A 25,267-nucleotide genomic window follows, 5' to 3' on the forward strand; every position below is an offset into this window, starting at 1 on the left:
ATGAGTGCAAGGCTAGATAGCCTTTCTGTTTTCATGGTGTTCCGCAGCCATGTTAGCAACCTAATTATCAATATACATAAGTTCCGTTTCTATTTTTTGTTTAAATTTTAAACAGTTTTCAAAGTTTATAACTGTTTAGGCATCTGCAAAATGCCGCAAAAACTTTTACTATCATGAAAATAGAAGTCTTTACACTTGAGTGCAGACAAAGCAATAGGGAATTTTTTTTTTTTGAAGTGAAGGGGTCAAGGCAACTGTAGCTTGAAGAGGCAGCAAGTGGAGTAACCCCTGCTATTCAGGGTCTGAATATATGTTCAGGGGTAATTACCCCCAGGATTCTAGGGGGGGGGGGTAAATAACCCCAATAACCCCCCTTATATCCGCCACTGTGATTTAGATTTCTAGAGTTGTTAATATCTCCTAGCAAACTGTTCCCCATACATTCACTACTCTCTGACTAAAAAAATTGGATCTCAATTCCAATCTCGACCGGGAGGGTAATAAATTAAGTTACTTGCATTAGAGAAATTAATGTTGTTAGAGGAAAGTAAATGATCATTTTTCTTTTTTCCATAATTGAAAAATCAATTTTATGAAACATAATTAGCCTCATAAGAGTGTGTGTGTTCTAGATCTGAGAGTAAGAGTAGGTCAACTACACCTGAAGGAATACCGCGCAGAGGAAACCCTGTTATACCCCCAACAGTGAAGAACACGGCCCCGCTACAGAAAAGGTTGGCGGCTGTTTCCCAGCAGAAGGGGTCAACCAGGGTCAAAACTGAAGCTGGGCTCAATATTAAATTAGAAGGAGACAAGTGAGTAAATTTATTTTTAATCATGATCAAAGATAGCTCACCAATTTTTATTGAAATTGTACAAGATATAGACTTTGATTAAAAACTGTTCTTGAACATTTTATAACTGTTTTGGTGAGCTTCAATCTCTAATTCATAAATTTTTAGATATTTTAAAATGGTTATCTCATTTGAATTCAGCATTAAATTTTCAACGAGTGATTTTTTATTTTTTTGTATTTCTTTTGCCAAAATTAAATCGTCCGATCACAACGATTAAAAATTTTTTTTGTTAGGTTGCAAACTTTCGATTTAAAATGTAATGTTTAGACGTGGAAGCTCGTCTCGAGGTGAGCAGAGTAAAGTTGGAGTTAAAGATAAGAATAAAGAACCCTTCAAGATGAATCTACCGAAAAATCAGATCAAGCTGACTCTGAAGACGGCTACCGGGAAGCCGGTGAACCAGACTGTTTTAGAGAAGCTAGGTTCGAGTAGAGAGGAACTGGAAACAGAACTTCGGAAACGGAAACTTGAAAACCCGCATTCATCAGAGACAGTGAAACAGAGGAAGCTGGAAAATGAGGTAACATTTTTACATCTAAATATATAAAGTAGTAATCTCTGTTTGTTTATTTATATGTCTAATCATAACTCATAAACCACATAACCGATTTGTCTCAAATTTTTAATGGGGAACTCCTCTTGAACCACGAGAATGTTCTTAGCTTGGTTAAACAAACCTAAAATGAGTAAAGTTGGCTAAAAGTTAAAATTTGTTCCAGGCATAGCAGTTTTGATATTATCATATCTTTAACCCTACAAAGGCTGTGGCGTCCTGCCCCCCCCCCCCTTAATAAAAGACCTGAGAGTAAAGGTATTAGGTTGCTATATAAGTTTATAGCCCAAGTTTTCAAGGCCAGCACATAAAAAAATAAATTAGACCACTAACTGTGGTTCGGGTGGCTTGAACTAAATGGCAATAAACAGGTCGGAAAATGCCTGTTCAGTGTTCATTGTCAAGGTTTATGTTTTGCTGTAAAATCAAATTTCCCCCCATCCCCTTCTTAGGTTCATTTTTCTGTTCTTGCTGGGTTATTTCTACGTAAAGACATGTTAAATCTCTAGTCATCGAAATTTATGCGCTAACCTGGAATAAGGGCTAAACCTAAATAGTTATCAACATGATAATTATAAATAAAAATATGTTGAGGAACAGATTGAATTGAATTGAAATAAATACATTCAACTTGCATAAAAGACTGATGAGGAGGAGGGGGGGGGGGAATCCAGAAGAATTAACAACGCTTAAACTTATCTAGACCCTAAAATATTGAAAAATAAACAAATTAATTCTGTTTAAGGAGTTGATGGAAACACTGAAACAAAGATTAAAAAGCAACCTTGAAGCTAAACAGGTAAATGTCGTCTTGAAAGAACCGGGTGGGAGTCTAAATATGCATCTTAAATTAACTCTAATTTCATTTTTAAGTCCATTCAATGAACACTTTTTAAATCATCCTTTGTATTTTTAAATCCATAAAAAGAATGCAAAGATTTCTTATTACAGGGTTATCCACAAAGGATGAGACTTTGGAGACGTCTGTACAGAATTCATACTGATCGTTTTTAATATTTTAGCAGGGAAATTCTAGTTCTATATTTAACAAAAGATTCACTAAGTTTGATTTAATGAAAATTCGAGTTCTTGGTAAATCTGTGATACAGAAGATAAATATTATTCTCATATATATTAGGAAGTTATCGGAAAAATAATGGTATTCAATATTGATTGAATCGCACGATAAGATTATGAATCGATCTTCAGAGTTTACAAGATACTTCTTTTATCCGATATTTCTGTAAATCTTTGTGAGACTTTTATGTTGTAAATTTCTGGATCAAGCATCGTTCTCCATCTTGTGCAATCTACAGATTGATATTTAAACATACCCGTATTGGATATCAAGATTAAGCGTTGAAGATTATTGCTACTCAGTTCCGACCTCCGTCTCTGTAGAGTTTACCCTTGAACTTTCTTGTCATGACCACATGCAGAGTTTTGTTGTGGTCCGTGGAAGACGAATGAAATTCCAGCCTTAAAAAATATATTAAACTTAAACATTTTTATCCACTATTTTTTCTCCCCCCATCCCCATGCATTAGGAATAAAAATGCATTCATAAACGCCAACGTGTTATACAAAATAATTTTATTTTAAAAAAAATAATTTAGTTTGAATTTCAGGCAAAAGAAGCTGAAGCTAAGTCCGTAAAAGCTAAAAAATTGCTTGAAGTGATAGCTAACGAGAAGAAGCCTGAGAAAGGAAAAGAGAAAGGAAAGGAGAAGAAACCAGGCGGGGGAAGTGATACTAAGACAAGGAGAAAAGAGGAACTATTAAAACAGCTGAAGGCTGTAGAGGATGCAATTCACAGAAAAAGAACGAAGTTGGAGAAATAAACTTTTTCAGTTTCCTATTTCTTCCTTTAAACTATTTGAAGAGTCAAAGCCAGTGGAGCTCTTTTTTAACAAATACAAATTTGCGAATTATCTTTTTTTTTAATTTTTAATAGAGCATTAGCAAGAAAGTAGATGTAAAGCTGCCAATTTACCTAATGTATTTAATTTTTAAATGTACAATATATTGCATATTATATTATTGTACATTGCGTTCATACTTGAATTGTAGTAGAAGTTTTCATAAAATATGTTTTCTAACTTATTTTAAATCAACAAGTGAAATTTAAGTATTATTGTACATTCTTTCACTTTGAAAGTTAGATATATATTGTACTATTGATTTTGCATATTCGTTTTCAACTTTCATATCAGTTTTTCTTCTGTAAGTACCGGTCACTAGTGTACACTGTACAGTGTACAGTACTGCTTACTGTAAACACATATGTAAAGCCCTGTACTGTGCACATACAGATTGTACATGACGGTACAAGTACAATGTACAGTGTACACGTGTTAATTTATGCAATGTACATTAATATATATATTTGATATTTATATTTTCAGAATATGTTGAAAATTATTTGATGTGAGACGACGCGGTGTGTTAAACTGATTCTTGAATTCTGACCTTTTTCAGGTAAATCAGGTACATCGGAAACATTATCATTATTATCATTATGTAAAAGTAAATAGTGTTTCTTTTAGGGGTCGTTATTTACAAAAAATAAAGGTCTTCATTCTTAACAACGTTTCAATTTAAAATGGGATTTTTTTACCTGTTCAGTGTTCATACATTATTTAGCCTTTTTAAAAAGGGAAGGGACTATAGAATTTGAGTGTATTTTTAACTGAATTTCAATTTATAGAGTCTAAGATTCTTTTCCCAACGTTACTCTATATGCTTTGTCTGATCAAGCAGAATTTAAATGTCCATGTTTTTCCTCTTTAACTGATAATTCTAAATGTCGGTTCTCTGCCTCTTTGCGCATTTTTGTTGCTGCAGCAAGAGAAGAGGACTTATCGGAATTTAACACTCAATCTAGAAATTTAACAATAGTGCATACGAATCATACTGGTGTCCTAATAAACATGGAATTATGGGACGACTTTTATATCGGTCAATACTCAATTTAAGTAGTATCCCCGTTAAAAAATTATCTTTTATTACTTGTCTCGGGCATGTTAAAATTGTGGTTTACCGATTATCTGACATCAAAATTGTCGTAAATTTTGAGATATTTGTCCAGATTCAAATTTGTTTACAAAAAAAATTGTTTAAATTTTGATATCTCCGTCAATTTTGAAGATACAAAGTAGGCACACTACATTTTGGAAAGCTCAAATTACGCAAAATCTTTCATAAGACATTTGTATGTAACTTATAAACTATCAGAATCCACTCAATTCCCATGTTTTAGGACACCCTTTTTATCATTTGGAACGTAATACTGTGATATTGGGATTTTCACATTAACGGGGCTAGGATATAGCTTTTACTCTGTAAACATTTTCTCCATCTTCCCTCCTAGATGATGAATTTTTAATATGAGGGGGGACTGGATATAACAGTGGTGTGCAGAAATGTGTGGAACAAATGTCGTAAAATTGGTATGTATTTTTACTATATATTTCTCCAAGTTAGTTCAGGGAGCAATTTAAAAAGTATTAATTAAGCTTACATTGAGCTTTAACAATAAATAAAAAAACTAATTCGTTGCTAAAATGTAAAATCTCTAATGACATTCCAAAAGATCTAACTAAAAAAATAATGAAAGCTTAAACAAAAATAATTCCACCGTTTTATACTGCATATACAAAATACATAGAACTCACTTTTTAACGTTATATTTATCTTTTCTATTTTGATCAAATGGGGTGTGGGGGGGGGGATACTGTTCACTCTACGTACTTAGCGGGACACTTATTCAGTTACAATTTTTTGAGAGAGTAAATAATCATTTTTGTTACCACATCCCCAAATTTTTGCGTCCATGTAACTGAATTCATGACGCAAAGCAAAATCTATCTCGTATTTGAAAATGTTAGACTATCAGTATGTTATGTGTGAAGTACGTGTAATGGCTGCGTCGCTTTCATTTTTGCCCATATTTGCAAACATGGTTTTTATTGTTGGCTTAATTCCATAAATTAGGGGTAATAAGGTTTGCGTAGATTCGAGTCTAGGCTCATAAATATTTCCCCAGATGCTGAGAACCTTTAATGCAAGGGAGTAGACTCTGAAGGTACCGGGCTGGGACTGGTCTGTGAGTGTGGTGACCCCTGCCGTAGTTTCATCAACATTAGACCGCCATTTTGTGGATCATACACATCATTTCGGCTTCTTAATTTAATCCTTAACGCAATCCTACGCCTCAAAATTCAAGTTGGTGAACTTCAAAAGGTACGATGAGTGATGGACTTTTCAAAAATGTTTATTTTTGAAAATCAAAATATGACCTGACCCCAGATTTCCTGAGAGAAAATCAGATAAAAATTGAGTGCAATTATCAAGTCGCTTTGTGTATATGCCTCAAGATATTTGTGACACTGCAAGTTGACCAATTTCAATGAATTCAAACTTTGACCATTTTTGGGCAATTATATACCAAAATTATGACAGAAAAGTGTGTAGAAACAGAGAAATAATGTTTTGCCGGTATTTTGCGTACATTTAAATAAATACCGGCCAGCTGATATACTGTGTACTCTAGTATAGGTTACAACACAAATATTTAGTACACTTTTCTCACTTTTAAGCATACTTTTGCGTTCTAAAAACGATAAAACATAATTTTTATTTAAAAAAGAATATAAATTACAACAAAAAAAATATCAATTTTATCATTTTTTTACACAAGACAATTTAGTTAATATTTTTCAGTTGGATCAGAATATTTAGTTCACTTAATAATTTGAAAAGAAGATTTTCATAATGTTAATTTTTTTTTAAATGACAAAAAAGATATTATTATCATGAAACTAATTACATGAATAATATATTTTAGTTTAATTAAAATACCTTTTTCATTGATCTTTAAATGATTCAAAATTTGACTGTTTTTTTAACAAAATATTTTTATTTTAGTTTCAGAGTGATGAGTGATCCAATGGAGGTGGATACAAACCCCTTCGGAGTAGACTTCTCATTGAAGTAAGAAGAAAACCTTTTTTTATTAATTCTTGAAATTTTTTAGTATTTGCAATATTTAATGAGATAGTTTCGGTGTTTATATCTTTTTTTGACGGTTTTAATAAAAGTAAATAAAAATATTTTTGATCTGGGGTTCTCTTGCTTTTATACACCACTTCTCTTTAGTTGTAGTTTTAATGGCCTAAACTCGCATTAAAAAGTACTAAAAAATAAAAATAAAAAATTTACTTAACTGTTTTTAAAGTATGTACGGCCGATTTAGAAATTGCTGCATATTATTTGCTAGATCAATTCAGATAAAAAAGTATAACCCATTAATAAAAAATATTAAATTGGGAAATTTATATAATTTATCGTGACAAAATAAGCGCCAAATAATCAACATTTTATGTTTAACGTTTGTCATTGTTTCAGAGGAAAGACGAAACAATCCCAACTAGATGATCTGCTAGAAACTAGAAGAAGATCAGGACGGAAACGTGAGGACAAATCTTACGTAGAATGTCCGGACATCGTGATAGAGGAGGACTATTTGTCCAAACCGAGTCCTGCGAAACGACCGAACCTAAACAACTCCCTCGGGAGGATCGGAAACCATTTAAACAACTCCAACGGGATCGAGATGGAGTCGGAGGAGGAAGAAATAGACGATGACGATGAAAATGAAATTCAAATACCCTCGCCCAAAGTAAGATTCTATCCTATAATTCACATGTTTTACTTTTAAAAATAGTTATTTATTTTAATATTTTCGCAGGAAATTTCAAGCTCTGAACTCCGAGAGCGATTGGAACTGGTGAAAAAACTGAAGAGTGAATTAAAAAATGAAGAAATGGCGCTGGTGCTGCTTAAGAAGCTGAAGCAGTCCCAGCAGCTACCCCGTGAAGTGACAAGTCTGGGGGGAGGAGCTACCTTAACTGCTTCTAAACCACCACAGAAAAATGATCCAAAGAACCTACAGAGACAAAACTCATCAAATGATATGCTCAACTCTGAAAAACTTGTAAGTTATCCTCGACTTGTTATAGATGTTTTATTTTTACTCTTATAGTTTTCAAATTTAACTTAGTTGTATTATTTAGAAGATGTTGGCGAAGACCAATTCTAACTCGCTAAGTTCAAGTCTGCTGAGCGCTGGACTCGACTCACGGCTGCTCGCGGCACACGCGGAGAAGAAAACTGAGCAGCAGAAGAAGGAAGATTCTCAGACGCAGCAGCAACGACAAGCCGCTGCTAAGCTCGCACTACGAAAACAACTGGAGAAAACCTTGTTGCAGGTCAAACATTACATGCGATTTTCAAACATTTTTATATTAAATTTCCCCGCTTTTTCTCGCCATTTTTTGTAAATTTTTATTTTGTTTATTTCAGATTCCTCCCCCTAAGCCTCCTCCACCAGAGATGCATTTTATCCCTAACCCTGCGAACACTGAGTTCATCTATCTGACCGGTCTAGAGGAGTGTGTGACAAGGATTCTTAACCTAGACGCTGTTATTCCTTCAATGCCTGTTCCCTTCACTTGCTCTCAATGCCAGACCGACTTCACTCCGACCTGGAAGTGGGACAAGGCGGTCAAAGGTAGGATATTCTTATCTCTCGGGATATCCTTAGTATTTTTTTGTGGAAACTCAACGTGATAGGACCGTCGATGTTTTAATCTGAGAATGTATCATCTCATATTTCGGCTCACAGAAAACGTGGTAAAATGGTTAAAGAGGGTCCTATATCGCAATGAATTATCATCAAAATTTTAAAGCCAAAATACGTGCCCTACATTTTCTGAATTTTATAGGTGACTTGTTAACCTGTTATTCTGAGATTTTCTATTTTATCCCAAATATAGAGCTATGAAAAATCCAATATGGTATCCTACATTTTACAGTCAAGTCAACATATTCATAATCATAAAATCTAAATTTTTTAAACATTCGATTTTTTTTAATGATCTAGTTGAGCTTTATTTTTATCTTCAACCATGGCAAAATTACTGAATATCGAAGATATTTATTTTTCTTGTGTTAGAGTAGTGAATAATATATATTTGTATGGTAGAGGCTAAAGTCTGGATTCTCGGAATTTAAAATAGTTGAGGTCGGAGAAAAGTAGGAAGGATTTGAGAGCAAGATTAAAATCAATACCAAGTTAAACAGTTACATGTGAAGGCCATTATTATTGACCCCCCCCCTCTCTTCGGGGGAGGAGGGGGGAAATCCTGTCCGTATCTGGGTGAAATCATATTACTGGAAAGTAACTCCGGTCTTAAATTGTACAATGTTAACATAACATTATTTTACATTCCTAATATTTATAATTTATTTGCAATTAATTGAGAAAAAACGTAATTGCAAATATATATCGAAGTGAACAAATTCTCAAAGATAGTCACCGTAATAATAAGCGAATTATTGATATGCTTGAAACATTCCCCTCACGCTAACTGAGAAACAAAATGTACAAAATTCCGTTTTTTCTCTAAACATTTCTAGGAAACTTGGGTCATATTCTTGCTTGTCGTAACAATTTAGAGATTTTTTAATTTATAGATTATTTTTTGCACGTTTTTGCTTCAAACAAAAGCATTTCTTAAATGTTACCTTTAAATCCGATTGTGACACTTTTTTAATCGGACAATTGTTGAATTTTAAATAGACATTCACTTTAATTTCCAGGGTGGATCGATAATCAATTTAGTTTGTTAAACATAACTTGTTAATATTAAATATTTAGTACTGGTAGCCGAGAGCCAATATCTAAACGGAGAATCTCTTTTTCCGTGGGGTGGGGGGATTGAAACTTTTTAACTTAAATATTTTAATTAAATTTTACAATATTTTAAATATTTATATGATATCAGATGGAATTATTTTGAGATTTCTATATTTCTTATTCGTCATTTTCTTCTTGTTCGTACATCTTTCAATCATATTCGGCTAGTTTTGAATTAAAAAGAATGTTTTTTGGATGTCCTTATAGTTCGCCACTTTACAAAGAGAACTATTTTTAAACAATGTTGCTTTTTAAACTTAAAAAGCAAAAAAGGTTAAAGTCTGACATGGAAAATGTCCGAGAAATCGTCTTCTAGAACCACTGTACACTTATGTAAAGGGATGGGGGGGGGGGCAGTTTTATAATGCGCAATTGTCACAAGTGTTTTTATTGTTAATACAATATACAACAGCTAATTTTGGTCAAGGACATGCTGAATCGGAAATATTTATATTTTTATTTCCTCGAAAATAAAGATAAATGTATAAAAGTGCAGGAAAGTTACAGTAAAAGAAACTCACATCAAGAGCTAAATTTTAAATTTAGTTTAATCTTCCCTTTTTCTTTTTATAAATGATCCTTTGATTTTCTTTATCACTGCAAGTGCATTAAAGTCATAACCTTAGCTGTTAATTTATATAAACTGTATCTAGTGTCAAATTACTTATTGTTTTATGTATGTAGTAATTCTTATAAAACTTTTCTCAACTGATCTAAAATCTTTCAGATTGTTTCAGTTAAGTTTTTTTTCGCGCTGAAATGTTTCATCATTTATGTAGAATTTGGCATTAGACCACCTAAAAGTTTATTGATAATATGTGTCAAAGAAGGATATATTTTTTTTTTCACGACTTAATCTATTTTTGCACTTATGATGCTAAACCTTGTGTAGTCAATTAGAGATCAAGAGATTTTTACCGATCTCTCGTATTTGTATTTTAAGAAGATTAAAAAATAAATTAATTCTAAGCACTTGTAGGTTTTCTTTTTGAAGGAAAAAATGCAGCCACTAATTGTTAATATTTCAGGTAAAGAAGTTCGTGTTATTTGTGAGCAGTGTGTGACCAGTAACCAAAAGAAAGCTCTAAAGGCTGAGCACACCAATAGACTCAAAGCTGCATTTGTGAAAGCGCTCCAGCAAGAGCAGGAGCTGGAGGCAAAGATCGCCAGTTTACCCGAGGGCGCTAGCTTGGACACCGTAGTACCCAGTAACTCTAAGAAGATTGGACTAGAGGTTACAGTATCTAGATCTCGTTCTCCCAGTGTGAGCCGGCCAGCCACTACGACGTCTTCGTCCTACAGACATTCAGACAACAGAACTAACCGTAGTAGTCACCAATCCAGTCAAAGTTCAAAGTCCGCTAGGACGCCAGATTCTATTTATTCCTCGTACTTAAACAACTCATCCAACAGATCCTCATCCAACAAAAACTCAAACAGCTCTATGTCCAATCTTGCCTCTAACCTTCAAGGGTTTGATATTGCAAGCCTGGCTGCTCTCCAGGCAGCTGCTACCCAGCAACAGCTTCTCTACGGTGGATCGGGAGCCGCTGCGTCATCGAACAGCAACAGCAGTAAAGGAAACAGCAACAGTAACGCAAACAGCGCCGCGAACAGTATGTCTCAACTGGCAGCAATGTCACAGGCGATGATGATGTACCCGACTTACCAAGCACTGGCGATGGCACAGTTGATGGGTGCGGCGGGTGGCGGTACAAACGGTTCTTCCGGTTCCGCCGGCGGTGGCGGTAAATCTAGTAGTAGCAGTCAATCAGCTGCTAATCAAATGTATGAGCTGCAACGGCAGGCTGCGGAGCAGTTACAGAGACAATATTTACTAGACATGATTCCTCCTGGTAGTTTAGCACAATCATGGCAGGGAAAGAAATGAAAGCACTCCTATCCACGCTACCTTATAAACACGTAATCTAGAGTTGGACAATTACAAAAGTGATAAATATAAAACTCTAATCGTGTGATCCTGAAATGTGTGACTAGAGGGCGGGAGACGAACTCTTGACTACAAGATAACCCGAAGTTATCTCCTCATCCGATTAACAAATCCTGATCAGTGATGAAACTCGACTCTCGTCAGGATGGGTTTTTTCTACTCCCGAGTTTGCTGCCATTAAAAAAACCATGACTGATCCAAGACAAAAGTCCTGTAAATCACTGGAAAGTGCACGAGTACAAATAAAAGGTTTGGGTTGAGAAACCCCAGTGATACAACCCTGTTGAATTGTGTGTACTACAATTACAAGTCATGGATTTCTTAAGTAGGTTTACTAAATAAAACCATCTGGATTACCCTCACGATATGGAGAGGGATGAACTGACAATTTGATGGAAATGTAGAAGCATAGGACTTCAACCCAAACGTGCTGGTTTCAATGAACAAGGAGGAAGAAGTCTCCAGAACTGACGAAGAGAAACTGAGTAACCCAAACCGAAAGGGATCAAAACGGCGCGGAGAAGGGAATGCTTTGGAGAAAGAAATGCAACTCCAAACCTGAAGGGATGAAATCAGTCACGGGAACCCCTAAACCGCAAGGGATATTATCTGTCGAAGTGAAAAGTTTTGACGAAATGATATCAAGCCGAGTAATCCTGAAACCTGGCGGGTTTATGTCTGACGGAGTACAAAATCCTTTAACCGAATGGGATTAAAGGGGATTAAATCGGAGGAGGAGTTAAGATAACGATCTTGTTACTGTTTGGTTCTGTATGGAAGTATACATATTGTTTTATATCTTATTCAAGCATAATTGAATATACCTTATACCAAGGTAAACTAGTTAATAAATATTTCACGGTGATATTAAACGTTCTTTATTATTTTATCCATGTGTTGTATCATTGTATGCCATATTTTCAGATGACAACATGTGTTTTAGTAACAGTCAAATCAGGCTAGATCCGTACTAAATTAGTTTTCTCTACTTCGCATAATAAGTACAACCTCTTGACTTGGATACCAGGATAGAATCGTGGCTTTTAAGTTAAAGCTCGTATGAAGAGGGATGGTAGAATTCAACTTTCTAACGTGAACATTGAACCCTATCTTTAAATTGTATGTAATTTAATGCATCTCATACAGACTAATACTAAGACTGAAGTCGGTCCAGTTACAGCCGTTTTGATTGTCGAGCGCGTATTATAGTCTCTTCATATTTGTCAAATGATACAATTACAACATCCAAAAACCTGAAATATTCAAGTAACAATACGAGGAAATGGACTGGGGTCAAAGATGACAGGAATATCGAGTAGGTTAAAAAATAGGGTATGTTCCAGGGACACGGGGTAGGATGGATAAGTTACAAGGGATTGAAGTATATGTTGAAAGATAGGGGTAGAAAGAGGGAGGGAACCCTGCGACGCCATGAGCCTCCGCCGTGCAGACACGAGCCTCCCAGACCGCCATGCTGTAAGAGCCTCCGCTTTGCAGTAAACAAGCCTACGGGACATGCAGTAGACTTTATTTAGAATAACAGCATTCTAAGGCCAGGGGGGGCTGGACGCGCCTGGACAGGGATACAGAGTAGGTTTAAGGATAGATAGGACATGGATACAAGGATATGGAGTAGGTAATAGAATATCGGGTGTAAATATTGAGTAGTTTTAGGTAAAGGGTAGGATACATGGGTTGAAGAAGGTTTAAGGATATAACACAGGATACGAGAAGGTTTAAGGGTATAAAACAGTATACGGGAAGGTTTAAGGGTATAACACAGGATACGGGAAGGTTTAAGGGTCCAGGGATATGGAGTAGTATAAGGAATAGGAGAAAATACATCATACATGGATGAGGAGTGGATAAAAGGATAGGATATGGCGCGGATGTGATAATTGGCTATCTAATATCTGTATAATCTGACTAAAAGGGTTTAATTTCAAATGTTTGCTGGGCTATGGGAAAGATAAGTTGAGGCTAATTATAGGTTTGAGAGTTTATGACTCCAGCCAGGTTTGTAAAAGGATACGGGTTGACAGGTTTAAATATTTTCGAGTTTTATTGGAGACTAGGAGTTATATTAGGTTTAGAACAAGCTTCAAACCATTGAAAGAAGCCAAGACGGGGAGGGGGGGGGGTGGTTCTTAATTTTTTTTTTGATTTTTTCATCAAATCATTTTGTCGGGTTTTCGGGTTTATATAATATTAAATCCTGGTTAATTTATGGTTTGTATTTATGGTTTATGACAATGCTGTTAGCTGGTTAAAGTATGGTTTGGTAAGATGTGTCTAGAATGCGTTAATGTCTGAGTAGGGTTCAATATTGATTTTATTCCTTGTCTCTGTGCCTACTGTATTCATATACCCAGATATATAAAAACAACAATCCTTATATCTCCACAGAACAGTTAAATAAACATGTTTGTGGTTTTCTCTGATTTGTTCTAATCTGATGGTATATTTAACTAGATTTCAGTTAGCGTGGTTAATATTTGGGGTTAAACGCAATATCGCTAAAAGTGGTGAGAGTTGGACCTATTCCCGCCTACCCCCTAGTATCCCCCCTCCCCCGGTCCTAGTTACCCTCCACCTAACTGCCCCCTTACCATTTGCATCCATTGTAGCGAGGCAGGGTTCCTCGAGACGGGAGGTGAACAGAGGGGGGGGACCGCAAAAATTTGGCAAGATAATATGTTTCATATAATTTAAACATCATAATTTACAAGAAATTTTCAATTCTTATAGATATATTTAAAAGATTTAATAAAAGATATATTTTAAAAATTCAAAATAATTTATGTTTAATGATTATCTACAGTTGTATAATCAAAAATATTAAATATCAAGAAAACTAATCATATTTGTTTGGTTAAATTTTATTGTTTTTTAATTGTTTACAATTGAATCACCCTGTTCTTCTGCATGTTAGTGGAGTAAAGAGAGAACCCAGGTTCTAGCCTCACACTACTGTATTCATACAATTTTATAATATTTTAAACCCCTCGCTTCACCCCTGAACTAATATTCAAACCTGATTTAAACCATTTTTCGAGAAAATCTCATGGTCTAAATGGTCAGTTTCGACCATATTTTTTTCAAAAAAAAACTATTTTTTCAGAATTTATTTAGTTGTAAGAATAAGTAGTTATCAATAGAGGAAAGAGAGCGAGTGAGAGAGAGAGAGAGAACGTGTTACCAGGCCTATCATAGCTGGGTGGGAATATAATCGTATAAAGAGAAGTTTAACTATAGAAAGCTTAAAAAATATCCAAATATGTAGCAGGGTATCGATCTAGGATTAAGAATCGGAGAACAAGACTTGAAACCTTTTATTTCGAGAATCATTAATTCCTAAAAAAAAAACTTTGAATAAGTGATCTGCATAAATTGTAACGAAAACTTTTTCAATTGACTTAATTTCAAGCTTTATTGATTACATTTTACCTTTAAATGTCAAGATTACCAATGTAAAGGTTGATATCTCTATTAATATCATTCTAAACTTGGTTCTTTCCTGCTTCATTTTAAACTTCTTAAATTGTATTAATCAAAACTGTATTATGGTTCAACATAAGTTTCCATGGTTTTATGATCATAGACTTTTATTTACTTACTAAGATTAGTTCTTTAATTTTCTTTATTTATCAACCTATATAGCATTAGCAGAATCTATAATGGTAGATTCCTACTTTTATCAACCTTAAGCTTTTTATTCAAAAACCTATAAATACCTACAAATATTAATCTCAACTTCTTTATGCATCAATCTTAACTTTTTTATGTATCAACCTTAACTTCTTTATGTATCAACATTAACTACTTTATGCATCAATTTAAACTTCTTTATGTATCAACCTCAACTTAACTTTATGTATCAACATCAACTTCTTCTAACTTCTTTATGTATCAACATTAACTTTTAAGATATCAATCATAACTTCATGTATCAATCTCAACTTCTTTATGTATCAACCTTAACTGATCTTTATGTATCAATCCTATAAACTGCTCTTATCAACTTTGCAACTTAATTGAAATATCATCCTTAACTTCATGTATCAACAATATCAACGTACCTCTTTAAATATCATTATTCCCATATTTATTAGCGTAGATTTATATTTTCAATAATCTATGTTTCTTTATCTACCAATACATAACTTATCAAACGCAACTTTCAGATTTCAACTTATAATTAATAAAAATTTCTTCTTTTTTTATTTTCAACCAAAGTATGAGATTTTTACCCAGAAAATTTTCTATATTTAAAAACAAAAACGCACACTTTTTTCATAATCTATCCATTCAATTTTCAGTAATGTACCATCTTATGATATTATAGAATATATTTATCAGTTTAAACAATTTCGTGATCTTTGTAAATGACACGTTTCAACAGGCTGGCTTGGGTTGGATCATGGATACTATATCCTAGTCTGTATAGGGACCGAGAGACTAATTACACTAAATACCTGCTCGAAACGCAACTTACGCACCGTAATAAATATTAAAAATCTTAAAATCAATAAACCAGATGATGCCGACATTTAATTTTGAATGTCCGTGGTTAGTTTTAAAGTTGACCTATATACCCCTGTCTATATATTATATATATTTGCTCTCGTCTCCACCATACAGACATCTAATCTAAATTCAAATTATTTTGCCAAGGAAAAGGAAAGGCTGTAAGGGTAATGTGCATCTAAAACAATAATACCTATACATACTAAATGCACAAGTAAAAACCAAGGTTTTAAATAAAAATATATACAATAAGCTAGCGAATAAATAAGGGCATCCATATTTTTTTCTGAAAATTTTAGATTAAATGAGATTTATAATTTTGTATTGTTTATTTTTCTTCAGGGATAAATATATTTTATGAATAAGTAATCTGTGAATTACAACATTAAAAGACATATCATGGCCATAATTACTCTTTCCACTGTTATCTAGCATCTAAAAGAACTAAAAAGCTTTAAAAGTATAATCTCTCGAATTTCGAAGTTTTTTTGTTCAATTAAGTCTGAATCATATTTGTGAACAATTCATATAAAAATGAGCTCAAAAAGGTCCATAGGGTTGTTCAAGTTAAAGGGAAATGGTTCAGCCTTAAAGTTAATGTAGTTCAACTACTTTTTGCTTTTTATTATTAAATATGGTCTCACTACATTTAAAGTAAATCCATAGATTAAAAATCATCTTTCAAAGGTTACCAACCTATAACTTTGCAACCCATAAGCTGCAAGGGATAAAGGCCTTTGTTCAGATTATAGCAACTAGCATTGTTTTTTTCTACATCCGAAAAAATTTCATTTTTGTGTCTTTTGGGTGGTACGACCAATTACGCTTATACTAGCTGATCAGTGATCAACTACTTCAAACTAAAGTAAATACCTTTACCTGAGCTGATCTTACAGCAAAAACTTCAATTTATGCATTTGTTCAATCATTCTCTATTGCCTAGTTCTTTTGATGAATTATTTGTAAGAAATGCTACACTTTATGGAAACCTTTATTTTATGAGAAATTTAAATGACTTTTATGTGCCGTGAGTAAGAACAGAATTTTTTAGACAATTTCCTTTTTACTCATCATTTCCCACTGCTTGGAATTTTCTTTCGTATGAATTTAAAGAAATAGCTCTCAAAACCCCATTTTTAAACAATCGTTAAAAGCCAAACTTCTCGATAATCTTAAAGATTTTCAATGTGAAAAACTATTTTGAAATTCTTGCTCCTCCCTTTATCTCTCATTTATTTTTATGTGTTCCACCCCGGGAATGAAGGTACCCGACCTCTCCTTGACGGATGCCTGTACGTTTATGAACTGTATCCTCCAGTATATCCAGCTCCCTCCATCCCATGAGCAGCATGACATCCAGCAGCACCTCTTCTTCAAGTCAGCATCATTGCAAAAACTGATTCTCCAGTGGGAGGCTGCGTGTTAAACAGCCCCTGTCTATCAATGCCTCCCCTTCTCAAGTTTCATAAATATGTTTTAAAATAGGATATTTTCTATGTTTTTGGCTTGGGACAAATATATAGATTTGATTTGATTTGATTTGATTTGATTTGATTATTTGATTTGATTTGATTTGATTTGATTTGATTTGATTTGATTTGATTTGATTTGATTTGATTTGATTTGATTTGATTTGATTTGATTTGATTTGATTTGATTTGATTTGATTTGATTTGATTTGATTCGATTCGATTCGATTCGATTCGATTCGATTCGATTCGATTTGATTTGATTTGATTTGATTTGATTTGATTTGATTTGATTTGATTTGATTTGATTTGATTTGATTTGATTTGATTTGATTTGAAATAGCTTGTAAAATTGAAATTTATTATGTTTTCAATCATAACTCCTAAAATTTAAAAGTTTTTGAGAATGACAAAAATGTTTTGAATTTATAGTATGTAACCAAATAAAGTATCCTTTCTCATAATTGTGCAAAAAATTAAACTTGAGGAGATCGCAAAGTTGTACCAGTGATGACGCATAAATTTTTCTTTCTCCTTCTGTCTCGTTTGCAGTGCGACAGCAGCAAGGAGAAAACACCTCAAATCGGCGGTAATCAAAAGTATCCATGGCTGAGCCGTCGGCGGTTTTAGATGGACTCCAACACCAAGGGAAGACGGTTGGGACTGAAGCTTCTGTGTCAACCAGGAACTTCATTGAAGAAAATGAGTTTCCCAGAAATATCACATAAGAGGATGAAGAATCTGCGGAAATAGAGCTTAAGTATTTCCGCCGTTAACTAGTTTCCTGACTGGAAACAGGGAGATCCACGCTGGTTAGCTTCATCTCCCCATCAGCGGTGATATCAGCAAACTGAAGAGGAACCTGTTCTCCCATCTTCAAGCTCTGAACTACGACTAGAAGACCTGGGCAAATAACTACGGGCTCCAGTCCTTTATGAAGAGTTGAGTTCCACCATGGTGCAGAGCATCAAATAAGGACGCACTATTGTTGGGACGCGCTCATGATTAAGTAATTGTACATTCATTGATAACTAATGAGAACGAACATTGAGTACACACAAACCGCTCAAAAGTGTGACATACATACATTCATTGCAAGGTTTTTGACCAAAAGCTAAACAAAAATTAAAACAACTGAATATTAAATACTCTAACAGCTGGAGCATAACTTGTATTAAAACTGAGGTCTTTAAAAGTCTTCCTTTCCTATATCAATGCTTTTTGTAATCTAAAGATTAAATTTAAAGGGACTGTAAACGTAATTCAGGAAAGGGTCAACTTAACTATTTAATGCTGGTAAAGAGTTCAAGGCCTGATTAACTAAGGTATGAATCGGACATGCCACTCGAGAAATGAATGGTCATTAAAAAATATTTAATAAAATCAGCAGCTTAAGATTTTGTTAGATATCGTCTTCCTCTGACAACTATTTTTGGAAGATAAAAATATGGGTAATGTTACATCGTCTATACGCAATATCCCCCCTACTGAACTTCCGACCTACTAACTTTCCGACCTACTGCAATATCGGACCTACGCCAGCTGTTTATTTTTGTATTATTTGAGGGTTAGGTTAGGTTAAGACAATTTTTGGGCCGAGCGCTGCGGCTAAGACAGGCTAGGGGGCCGGGCGCTGCGGCCACATGTCCATATCGCAGCTGTAAAACCACGTGCTAGTAGGTCGGATGTGTTGTATAGCGGATTTGGCGTAGGTCAGAAGTGGAGTATAGCGGATATGTGTAGGTCGAAAAATACACCACCAATAATGTGAGATAATATTTAAATCTATAAACTATACGGAAGTCAGTTACCTTTTGTGTGGAGCAAACAGTTTTATCCAATTGTTCATGTCTGATTTTTAACATCTTCCCCCAGAAACACATTGTAAATATATTTTGATTTGCCCAATGGAGACAAAGTGAATCCGGACTTCATCTTTCTTGTTTTTGTATTTTTCACGCTCACGTGAATTTTACATTTTTAACATCCTGCGATGGTCACACCCTGTATAAATAACTTTACTGGAGAGATAAAGCAGTGATCCTGAAATTTAAAAATGTCCACATTGGAAATCGGATGAAGCTTTTAAGATAAACAAAGGTTCCGATCTTGACTTTTTATTGTTATTGTATTTTATTACCCACTGAGAATAACTTGAGGAATTTCCCATTTCCAGTATTGTTCCGAAATATTCCCTTTTCCACTTCTTTAATTTTCCATTTCCCTGTCTTGTTCATAAATATCCACTACTTATATCTCTCATTTCCTTGTCTTGTTCATAAATATGCCGACTTCTTATAGTTCTCATTTCCCTGTCTTGTTCATAAATATCCACTACTTATATTTCCTTGTCTTGTTCATAAATATTTCTACTTCCTATATTTCTCATTTCCCTGTCTTGTTTATGAATATCTACTTCTTATATTTCTCAATTCCCTGTCTTGTTCATAAGTATCTACTTCTTATATTTCTCATTTCCCTGTCTTGTTCATAAATATATCCCCTTCTTATTATTTTATATTTCCCTGTCTTGTTCATAAATAGATCCCCTTATATTTCTCATTTCCCTGTCTTGTTCATAAATATATCCCCTTTTTATATTTCTCATTTCCCTGTCTTGTTCATAAGTATCTACTTCTTATATTTCTCATTTCCCTGTCTTGTTCATAAATATCCCCTCTTATATTTCCCATTTCCTTTCTTATTTGCCTGCCTTAAATTAGATAAACCAGGAATATATTTGGTATCAGAATGCAAATTTTTAGTTAATTTAAATTCGTCTTTGCATTCCAATGTTATCAGGTTTCCCCTATATTAAGCCAAATATTTTATTTCTATTTGCCCCCCCCCCCCCCCCCATCTCCTGCTGCAGAGGGGGGGGGGAGAGGGGGACATTATTGTAGAATTATTCCGTGCACGCAGAGAACAGGAAAGAGCACTTTTCTTCCTGTTTTTACATTTCCTTCCATTAAATGTATATATACACTCTCAAAACCAATATATATATACTATAACAGTTTTACTCAGACTCCACGTTGCAAATTCTTTAAAAAGCCGCTTAAAGACTATTTATAGAACTCTTTTAGCTAAAAACTTTTGAAACTTTAAACCTAATTTTTATATTTTCCATGATTTTTTATTATTATTCAATTTTATCATCTACTACTTAGTTTTTGTTCTATGTGTTTATTAAAACATAGGTGGATAAATTACGTTTTAATGTTATGCTATTAAATGTTTATTGAAGAAAACTCAACCTAAATATGTCAACTTTGATATTGATTCTTGAAACAATGGTTGGCCTGCCATTGTTTCATACAATCGTGGACAAGTTCTTATCTTTAAACTGCAGTACGGAGGGGAGAGGGGGGAGGGGGATAATGTTTACAGAACAGATTTACAAACAAACACGAACATGAGAAAATGTGTTCTATTTGTTTTACTAATTGAAGAAAACTGCTGATATAAAATCAAATAAATATCGAATCAGTTAAATAATTTGGTGAAGTCGTAGTTGATGAATTTGCAGTAAAGTTGGAGCATACTTATTACAGGATGGGGGGAAGGGTGGGGAGATAAGCTGACCATTTTTACGGATATTAAAAGCTCTCTGTGAGTTGGGTTCAAGTGTATAGACAAGACCCGGGTTGCTAAAATAGTAAGTATATTTAACTTGATTAAAAGCTTTGGCTTTAAATTACCAATTTTGCTTGTTATATGTGTATTTTGGAAGTTTTTTCTAACCTAATTAACATTGGTATTTAGTTTATATACAATACTAGCTTGGTTACCCAGCTTTTCCAGGAGTTTTTTCTATTAAAGGGAGTGTTTGCGAAAATGAAAGGGGCACAGGTTTCCGTTGAAAAATATTCGATGGTGATTGCTACTTATCTTACTTTTTCCTGTTGCGTCTATAAGGAGAAAATTGTTAAAAACGACAATTTTTTTTCATTTTTCGCGAACACTCCCTTTAATGTTGACCCAATCATTTCAGAATTAAACAAAATTTGAGGAAAATCGGTGGAGAGGTTAATTATGATCGAACAGTGATTACTACTATAAATGTAACGTGTGGCCCACTATACATGAAAATTAAAAAAACGGCATGACATTAAAAAACGCCCAGCCCACATCGTTTCAATTCTACGCCCAAGTACAAGAAAACCTAATTTATTTAATTACATATAAATTCATACTTTGTTGTTCTTCTCATTTAGGTCTTTAAAAGGTTATGATTGACAACATTTACGATTTCAGCCTAACGTAAAAGCTACTTAGGTTTGACTTGATCTAGGTGGTTTCTTGGTTATATTAGGAAATCAACACCAATATCATTAATATTAGGAAATCAACACCAATATCATTAATATTAGGAAATCAACACCAATATCTAGGTTTTATCTCAGTAATATTAGGAAATCAACTCCAATATTTAGGTTTTATGTCAGTAATATTAGGAAATCAACTCCAATATCTAGGTTTTATCTCAGTAATATTAGGAAATCAACTCCAATATCTAGGTTTTATCTCAGTAATATTAGGAAATCAACTCCAATATTTAGGTTTTATGTCAGTAATATTAGGAAATCATCATCAATATCAAGGTCTTATCTCAGTAATATTAGGAAATCAACACCAATATCATTAATATTAGGAAATCAACACCAACATCTAGGTTTTATCTCAGTAATATTAGGAAATCATCACCAATATCTAGGTTTTATCTCAGTATCTCAGTAGTATTAGGAAATCATCACCAATATCTAGGTTTTATTTCAGTAATATTAGGCAATAAGCTCCAATAGGTTATCTCCTTTTCCAATATTTTAGTTTGAAAATTATAAACCCCTGCGATAATATTTTTATGTTGAAATGGTGGAAGAAATGTTAAGAATTGTATGAGTGTCGATATTTCAAATTCTTGAGTAGTTGGCTTTCAACTGTCAATCAACATTTGGTCAAACTTTCAAGTTTTAGAAAACTTTTAATTATTAAACCCTCCCTCACCCTTGCATTCAACAACATTTATGAACCTAATATTTGCAATATTAACAATAAACATCTCTTATTTATCCATCTTATGTTCTTATTTTTACAGATTAGGCTATTACGGTAACAATTTTTCGCTGCTAACCGTTGCTCTTTGAGATGCTATGTCTTATTTTGCAAATTTTTCTGTTTAATTTGGTAAACTTTTAAAAATAGTAAAATGTCGTCTTTTTTTTCGGGCAACTTTTTTTCATCTTTAGTTATCCATTAAACTTCCCTGGGATCATGTGAGTTGCCACACAAGGTTTGGGCCCGATCGGTTCAGCCGTTTTGACGTTAATTGGATACAAACAAGCAAAGGATATATATAAAGATGAATTTATTAATATTTCATAAATTACAGATATGATAGATATTTGTTTGAACAGGAAGATTTCCGCAGGATCTCCGGATAGGCGCAATCTTCCGGACACTTCCGCAGATACGATCCCTCTCTAGGGTTCTGTAGGTTCCGCCAGGTAGAGAACTAGTGACGGTTCTGCTGTATAGCTCAGGGATAGATCTTTGACTGTGACTCCATGTCCTATAATGGTTCTGATTCTCCTCCCTACTCCTGGATCTCAAGGTTCCAGAGATACAAGAGTTAGATCTCTGAGAAGCACAGTACAATCATTAAAAGTTTTTATAAAAATTTTTCAGAAAATCTGAATTTTAAGAAAATAATTTGAGTTTGTATGTTCCTTAAGTTTATAATCTTGTTGTGTTGACGTCCTGTGATCTATATCAGAATATCCTTGATCCATCCTCTCCTCTAGAAGGATTTTCTCCTGCTCCTGGTCCCTCTCCTGGTGTAGGATCCTGGTAGATCTATCCATGGTTTCTCTATTTCTAAACCCAAACCAGGGATTAAAGGGAATGTTCAGGAAGTCTTGGAATTATTGAACCCCAAGAACATAAAAGTAACTCCCATCAAGCGTACTGCAACTGCAAATTATAAAAAGAATGTAAACAAACGCACATTCCATCCCACATCATCCAGACTGAACAAACACCAGCTCGAATATATTTAGAAGACGACATTCTATAAGTCCATTTAATCCAAGAGAATACATATTTAAGTACGAAAAAGATATTTTAGTACCCCCTTGTGTCCCTTTAAAACGTAAATGTTTACGAAATTCCAGAAACTGCAGAACACTTTATTTTATAGGAGTTTCTCTTACATTCCTTGGTTCAACCAAGATAATAACCATGAATTCCAATATTTTATTAACAAAAAGAGTGTACTGCAGTTTCTGCATGAGATAAATATATACCAAGCTCAGCCTTAGTAGCACCCATGCGTTGGTTTCAAGAATATTTAATCTATGGTGGGTTTACATTCCTGTCAGAAACTGCAGTACATTTAAATTTCAATACGCTGTTTACTCAAATACCCAAAAAAGAAATATTAACAATTAACTCACAACCAAGGAATGGTTCATTCCTTTACGCCAACGTTTTAAAATAAAATAAAAGTTAGTTTAAAAGTTCTTAGTTTTAAGCTAAGGAATTGAGTCTTTTCCACAAACTCTAATTTGCTAACTCCTAACTCTTTGCAACCCAATGTCGTTGACCTAAGATATTTAAAATTATGAATTCTCTTAGATCAAATAATCTTAGTTTAAATATCAAAGGTGTATTCAATCAGGTTGCAAACAAATCGGGATTAGAAAACTTGAGTTTGTGGCTTAGACTGTATTTTTTTTATTTGGTTTATAGTTAAAGGTTGGAACGGAAGTGCAATTGAGATAAAAGTTAAAAATCAATATTAAAAAATATTCCTGAAAAATTAAAAATAATAAAATTCTATTTAATATCTGGTTTCCTGGGGCAAGTTCCAAAACTACGAACGCTTCTCAGGGTCCCAGATCTACTGTGCTCTCCACATTCGTCCTCTGTAACAATGATTTTTTTAGAATAAAGCTACGGTTAAAGTTATTGAATTATTTTACATCTGTAAATATTATGTCATAATTTCAAGTGGTACTTATTTTAACCGGAAATATATGATGAAAATGTTTAAAATTAATAAAGTCTTTGTCACAAACTCTAATTTTATAATCCCAATATCTTTGCAGACCTTTGATATTTCAAACTTTATACTATTTGATCTGATAGAATTCATAGTTTAAAATATCTAAGGTCTATGACATTGAGTTGCAAAGATATATAGGGATAAGAAAATCAGAGTTTGTGGAAAATGTTCAATTTCTTTGGTAAACCGGAATAAAATTCAAAACTGAACGAGTAGAGAAAAATTTCATTTGTTGTGACTAACGCTGATGGCTTTGTCTTAAATAATGGAACTTTTTATTCTTTTAACTGAAAAACCTTTATAGACACACTGTACACTGTACAGGTACAGCTAGGCATGCAGGTATATGTAATGTTTAAAAGAGAAAAACGTTTAAAAGCACGTTGATACATCCAAAGAATATCTCTGAAAATGTTGAAGGCAAATTTCACTAGATTAACAGTTGCAAAACCGAAATCTGTAGTCGCCAGTTAATATCAAAAGAAAGAAAGATATACTACTCTTGTTTGTTACTATGTACTGCATTCATTACTATAAAATCTAATCTTAATGTGTTTATGTCATTTTATAAACATTAAACCCCTGAGCCCGAAATTTCAGACAGGGTATCGTCACGAAACCAGGGTTTCGTGAATGGGTTTAGTCAATTTTGTAGATAGTAAATGTTTCGTTCGAAATATTATTTCCTGATTAGTCTTGTATTCTAATTCTTACATAAATGTACACTAATAAATGTTTTGAGCCAAAATATGCTGCTTATGATAAAACATAGTTTTTAACGTTTCTAAAATTGAAAACTAATGAAACCTTTCTGAAATGACCAGGATTTTGGGTTTGTTTACCGACGTTAGTTGGAAAGTATTCCAGGCAAGGTATATTTGACCGATACAGGTATTCAAGTTGACCAGCGCATATACTCGGGTTTCTGGTCACACGAGAACATATACAATACAATACAATACAATACAATACAATACAATACAATACAATACAACACAACACAACACAACACAACACAACACAACACAACACAACACAACACAACACAACACAACACAACACAACACAATACAATACAATACAAT

General features: G+C 33.8%; 3 protein-coding genes across 12 annotated transcripts in view; 2 read left to right on the forward strand and 1 right to left on the reverse strand.

Moving 5' to 3' along the window:
- The window catches only part of LOC111696912 (zinc finger CCCH domain-containing protein 18), a gene marked incomplete in the record, with an annotated part of 6,679 nt that extends 2,862 nt beyond the window's left edge, over window positions 1–3,817 (forward strand). The window contains 4 exon segments of the mRNA XM_023466700.1: window positions 633–815; window positions 1,125–1,377; window positions 2,156–2,209; window positions 3,039–3,817. Coding sequence (XP_023322468.1) covers window positions 633–815; window positions 1,125–1,377; window positions 2,156–2,209; window positions 3,039–3,251 — 703 coding nt within the window.
- LOC111696910 (apoptotic chromatin condensation inducer in the nucleus) lies at window positions 3,814–11,992 on the forward strand. Of its 10 annotated transcripts, none has more exons than XM_023466692.1 (9): window positions 3,814–3,897; window positions 4,802–4,859; window positions 5,456–5,652; window positions 6,337–6,402; window positions 6,817–7,090; window positions 7,160–7,405; window positions 7,485–7,679; window positions 7,774–7,981; window positions 10,198–11,992. In XM_023466692.1, exons 4-9 carry the CDS (start codon window positions 6,347–6,349, stop codon window positions 11,058–11,060), a joined length of 1,842 nt encoding a protein of 613 aa, XP_023322460.1. In that variant the 5' UTR covers window positions 3,814–3,897; window positions 4,802–4,859; window positions 5,456–5,652; window positions 6,337–6,346; the 3' UTR covers window positions 11,061–11,992. The 10 variants fall into 10 exon arrangements, with proteins under 10 accessions (XP_023322460.1, XP_023322458.1, XP_023322457.1 ...); XM_023466690.1 differs by having other exon boundaries at window positions 3,814–3,888; window positions 4,781–4,859; XM_023466689.1 differs by having other exon boundaries at window positions 3,814–3,888.
- A 10,475-nt stretch (window positions 11,993–22,467) lies between these two features.
- On the reverse strand, window positions 22,468–25,120 carry LOC111696919 (uncharacterized). The gene is made up of 4 exons (XM_023466708.1): window positions 25,025–25,120; window positions 23,973–24,042; window positions 22,846–22,993; window positions 22,468–22,756 (listed from the first exon to the last, which is right to left on the reverse strand). Exons 3-4 carry the CDS (start codon window positions 22,978–22,980, stop codon window positions 22,496–22,498), a joined length of 396 nt encoding a protein of 131 aa, XP_023322476.1. The 5' UTR covers window positions 22,981–22,993; window positions 23,973–24,042; window positions 25,025–25,120; the 3' UTR covers window positions 22,468–22,495.
- Between the last annotated feature and the right edge of the window lie 147 nt (window positions 25,121–25,267).

Source organism: Eurytemora carolleeae, unplaced genomic scaffold, assembly GCF_000591075.1.
Source record: "Eurytemora carolleeae unplaced genomic scaffold, Eaff_2.0 scaffold271, whole genome shotgun sequence".
NCBI classification, from domain to species: domain Eukaryota; kingdom Metazoa; phylum Arthropoda; class Copepoda; order Calanoida; family Temoridae; genus Eurytemora; species Eurytemora carolleeae.